The 5,084-nt window shown below is 33.3% G+C and overlaps 1 protein-coding gene across 1 annotated transcript in view; it reads right to left on the bottom strand.

The window, feature by feature from the left end:
* Window positions 1–375: 375 nt before the first annotated feature.
* The window catches only part of LOC130451768 (uncharacterized), a 43,765-nt gene continuing 39,056 nt past the window's right edge, over window positions 376–5,084 (bottom strand). Inside the window, exon 5 of the mRNA XM_056790995.1 lies at window positions 376–4,053. Coding sequence (XP_056646973.1) covers window positions 2,777–4,053 — 1,277 coding nt within the window. The 3' untranslated portion in view covers window positions 376–2,776. The remainder of the gene's footprint in view (window positions 4,054–5,084) is intronic.

Here is a 5,084-nt window from a genome sequence, read left to right as displayed (position 1 = left end):
AGATCTCGCTCTTCATTTACGTCACATTAAATTGACGTCATATATACATAAGTGAACAATATTGTGTTCTGTTGGATTAACTATATATGAATATATGTTATAGTCAAACTTTAAAAATTCTAATCCATATTTACAAAGAATAAAGTATATATATCGGAATAATATTTACTTTTTGCTTTATCTAATGATGTATAATTAGTTGCATACTCTCAAAATGACTTTTATGCAAAAATTTTATTTGTTTCAAGAAAATATTGTTTTAGAAGGGAATTTTAAAAATATTTTCGAATACTAAGATCGCTATGAAAAGCGACTAGCTTCATTGCTAGCACTAAAAATTTCTAGCGCATTCTACCATATAAAATACTCAAATAAACAAGTTCACATACTATTTATTTACTTACTCTTTTCAAAAGTTACATCAAATTACAGAAAAAGAATTTTAACAGAAATTACTTAATCAAATAATTCAAGTACTTATAAAATACAATATAAATATGTCTACAAAATATTGTAAATTCACTAACAGCTTTATTGTAATTATTATAAATATTATATTGAAATAGTGAATATTTATTTCATTTGTCCGAAGAATCGCAGTGTAAACGAATCTGTCAGTACCTTCCATGCGGTCAATATGAATTTTCCATTGATAACTACAGCCTCTAGCCTCTTTGGTTTTACCAAATGGCAAAAAAGAGATTTGAGGTTTTCACTTCCTACATAATTGGGAAGATAAAATCATAAAATGTGACTGGAGAATGGATACATAGAAGATCTTGTTCAATATTAATTGTTATCGAGAAAAACGAAGCATCTATCGAACTAATTCTGATGTTTCCTCAATAATTGGTACTTGTAAAACGATTATAAATAAAATAAACATTAACTGATTAACATCGTTTCCTAACCAGCGTTATACAGTAACGGTGTCTGATAGTGTTTGAGAATTAAAAAGTAGGATTAAATTTTTTTCCTACCACCGGTATATTAAAGTGACTTTGCATTGCTGGTAAGAAAGTATAGAGGGTAGATGTGAGGAGGAATATCTCATATGGGAGAAACGCTGAAGCAGTGTACAACTGTATACCATAAATAACAGTTCAAAAACCTTCCAGAATAGCACTAGAAATGGGTATATATGAATGTAGCAATTGTAGATGAATTGAATTGATAAATTGAAGTATGCCGAATTAAAAAATTTATTTTAATGATTCATTATTGAAAATTTGTAATGTACAAAAGTATGAAAAGTTTTTCAGGGTATAAATAATATTTGGCGTTTTCTTTAAAATTTACTCTGATGCTAATGTGGTGCCGCCCTTCTTTCACACATTTCGACGGACACTTATTGATATTTACAGATTGTTTCCTTTACCTCTACCCTTTATATAGGAAAATCTTCTCGTTGCCAAGACGAATCTAGAATGAAAAGTTACGTTTCTGCATGAAAATGACAGTTCTGAGTGAAAACAACAAATTGTATTTTGTGTTGCCTAATCGCTAGTGAAGAAATTGTGACAGTGTGACAACTTCCTATCAACCGACAGGAAATTCTTTTGTTATTTTAACTTCACGAGCAACAGCGTTTCACGACAACTCTTGAAATGCTGCAACTTTCATATTGAAAGCAATACTGAAGTATCTTTTGACGCAGTAATGACTTCTGATATAATAAATAGTGACACTAAATTTGAGAATTGTTGCTTCAAAATAACAATTTAATAATTGTGAAAACACTACTCAAGTTTTGAGGTATGGCAACATTGATATGAAAATGTCAAATCTGACATTGCCATCATAAATTTTGACATTTTTAATGCTGAACGTACTCAGAACGTGTTGTAATACTGGCTTCAGCTTTTGGTAAGGAAGCACCATCTCAAGCCACCGAGTTTCGTCACCGAATTTACTCATGGACGCATTTCACTACAGGATGAAGTTTGCGAAGGTCGACCAAAATCGGCTGTTGTGCCAGCAAACATCGATGCTTTGAGTAAACTGATACTGCAAGATCGTCATGAGACATACCGTGAGATTTACCATACTTGGGCATTGCATGAACATTTGGATGACAACAAGATGTGTGCGCGCTGGATACCGCATAATCTTACAATCGCCCAAAAAAAGCTCGTGTCGATTAGTGCAAAAAAATGCTGAAAAAATTTAATTACGGTATTGCGAAAGACTTCTATAAGATCGTGACAGACGACGAATCATGGATCTATGCATATTCACTCGAAACTAAACAACAATTGACTGTATGAGTCTTTCAAATGAGCCAAAGCCATCAAAAGTTGTTCGCGCACGAAGCATTTCAAAGCAAATAGTCGCCGGTTTTTCTGAAATAAGTGGATATATCGGCACCGTTCCATTATACCAACGAAGAACGTTCAATTCTGAATGGTACATCTGTTTGCTAGAAGTGTTTATCAGTAAATCAGGGAAACCGTTTGCCGAAGAATCATTTTGAGAACGCACTCTATTTACTATATGAGGCAAAGAACTTATATACAAACAGGAAAAATATCAGTAAATTCTCAGGTTTGTGCCTTGAGATAAAATATAATATTTTTTCTTTGTGTAATGAATAACTATCGAAATACCGTTCAAATTATACATAAGTTGAAAAAGATGACCTTCAAAGAAAATAATTCAATTAAGTTACGAATGTCAAAAAGGTTGATGAAATAGTTAACTGTCTTATTTTTATATTTGTTGTATTATGATTTTAACACAAGTACATCTGATGCGTTTTGAAAATTAAGTGAACTTATCAGTTACAAATGTTCAAACTATTAGATGCTCCATTAGGTAGGCTTTTCGATCTGCAACATTCGTCAATTGGGGAAATACAAAATCTCTCGAATTTCGAACTATTACATCGTCTCAATGGTGAGGAGGACGAACAAAATTCATCTTCATTATCTAATTTTCTCCACAAAGTTGGATGGTTTGAAGGTAATGGTGGCGGCTCATATGAATGAAACTCAGATACATTATAAACGACGTTGAAGGCTCCTTCAAAATCCCTCTCTGAAATCGTACTTAATTTTCTACTGCTTTTTCTCTTGGTTAAAACACGCTCATAATACTTCGGTGAAAGATATCCATCACTGATAGAATACATTGATGGAGCAGGGGATATATTATTTTCATAAACCGTTTTAGTAGCTCCTATTAATTTCGGATGTCGCTTTATAGTGCAGTACATAACGGTTGCAGTTACTGTTATTAAAACCAGGAGAATTACTATGTAAAGTGCTATGATCAGTACTTTATCTTTATTGATAATCCACGGTTTATCGTCCCATTGGTGGGATACTAACAAATCCGTACAATCAAATGGCGATACTGTAGTTTCATTTCGTTTTAACAAACATATTATATATGTTTTACCGAAATTCAATCGTCGTAGTTCAACGACTTCTTCAATATTATATTCACAACCAACGTCGTTGTGATCATTTGTATCAAACCAAATCATATAATCCGTTTCTACAGAATTTCGAAGTTTGATTTCATAATAAGGGGTATCATCTATTTCATAAAAATCGTAGGTTATGGTACCATTTCTTACCGATACTGTACGACTATACAGTCTATCGTTTTTTGCCGTGAAAGAATTTCTTTTCGAACAGTCATTACAGCTAATATTTATTAAATTATTGTTTATTGGTGGTAAAGTAATCTCTGTTGGACTTATAGTACTAGTTGTTGGAAGAAAACTAGTTCTAGGCGATTCTGTTGTTTTTGTAGTACTTGTGAACCGATTCGTTGTGGTTGAGTTAGATTCTGGTGTTATTGTAATTGTAGTAGTTTTTGGTGTTGTAGTTGTATTATAATTTGATGTGGTTGTGATTGTATCAAATTTTGATGTGGTTGATGAACAGAAATCAACGTCTGTGTAATTTTTTTCTCCTTCATTAGTTGAACAAATAAATGGTATGTTACCACCACCGAAATGTGTGTAATATTCTTTTTCGTAAAATTCTTTGAACCACAACAAATCACAATTGCACAACCACTTATTGCCTGATATGTTGATGAGCCCTAAAAAATATATATTGCGGTTAGAATATGAGAATATGAGATTTGATTGAATTTATATATAAGCCCCGTCTTGTTTCAATTAATACACCTCTGAAAAAATTAGTGTAACATTGTTATGTTTTTCCTATTTTTCATTAGGCATTTTGTCAATAATAATATTCTAGCTTACAACTTGTTTTGAAAAAAAGATCAACGATTAAATATAAATAAACTTTAGGCCAACAACTTTTCACAAACATTAACGAAACGTTACCATGCATTGTATATACAAGTTGTTTTTAATCCATGCGATGTTTCAATTTTCCCATTGATCTTGTAGGAAATCCTCCCACATCCCTTACATTTCATGCCATGGCGATTTTGTGGGCGAAAGGTCAGGGCTATTTCAAACTCATTCTAACAATGGAAAATTGTTGCCCTTGAACCATTTTAATCCTGTTTTTGACGTACCTATAGCACGAATCTCCGTCTCAAAGTTTCTTCTATGGTGGTTAACGAAAAATGACTTGTAGTGCTGCCATGTCACATGATCGTGTCTAGGGTAGTTTCCTCAATTTTATTTTTTGTTCTTTGCCACCATATGAAAGCTGGATGGCTTACGATAGGTCGCATAATGGATTTATACATCTAGTTTATCATTTCGGGTCTTAAGTCCCATGTTTCTCCGACCATTCTGCAGCAGTTGTATAAAGCACTTCGTGCCTTATGACTTGCTCCTTGAAGATGTTGTCTCCATGTCAGTCTCTGATCGAAGGTCACCCCGAGATATTTAATTTCTGACCTAAGGGTTAGCTGAAGTTTTTTGGAATGTATTTGTTCCTAAGGTGAATGGAACATTGGAAGGTTTATGCTCAGACCTTCATTGACACACCATCTCTGAGCGATTGTTAGAGCAGATCGCATACTGTATCATCATGCTTACCCCGCACAATTATCGCCAGACTCCATATACTGTATTGGTAAGATTTATGAGCAGATGATGTGGCGATAGGCAGCTGCCTTGTGGGCATCCGTCTCCTTTTTTGCAATTA

Source organism: Diorhabda sublineata, chromosome X (genome assembly GCF_026230105.1).
Source record: "Diorhabda sublineata isolate icDioSubl1.1 chromosome X, icDioSubl1.1, whole genome shotgun sequence".
Taxonomy (NCBI): domain Eukaryota; kingdom Metazoa; phylum Arthropoda; class Insecta; order Coleoptera; family Chrysomelidae; genus Diorhabda; species Diorhabda sublineata.
The sequence above is the reverse complement of the archived record's forward strand: the minus strand, read 5'-3'. Positions and strand labels throughout refer to the sequence as shown.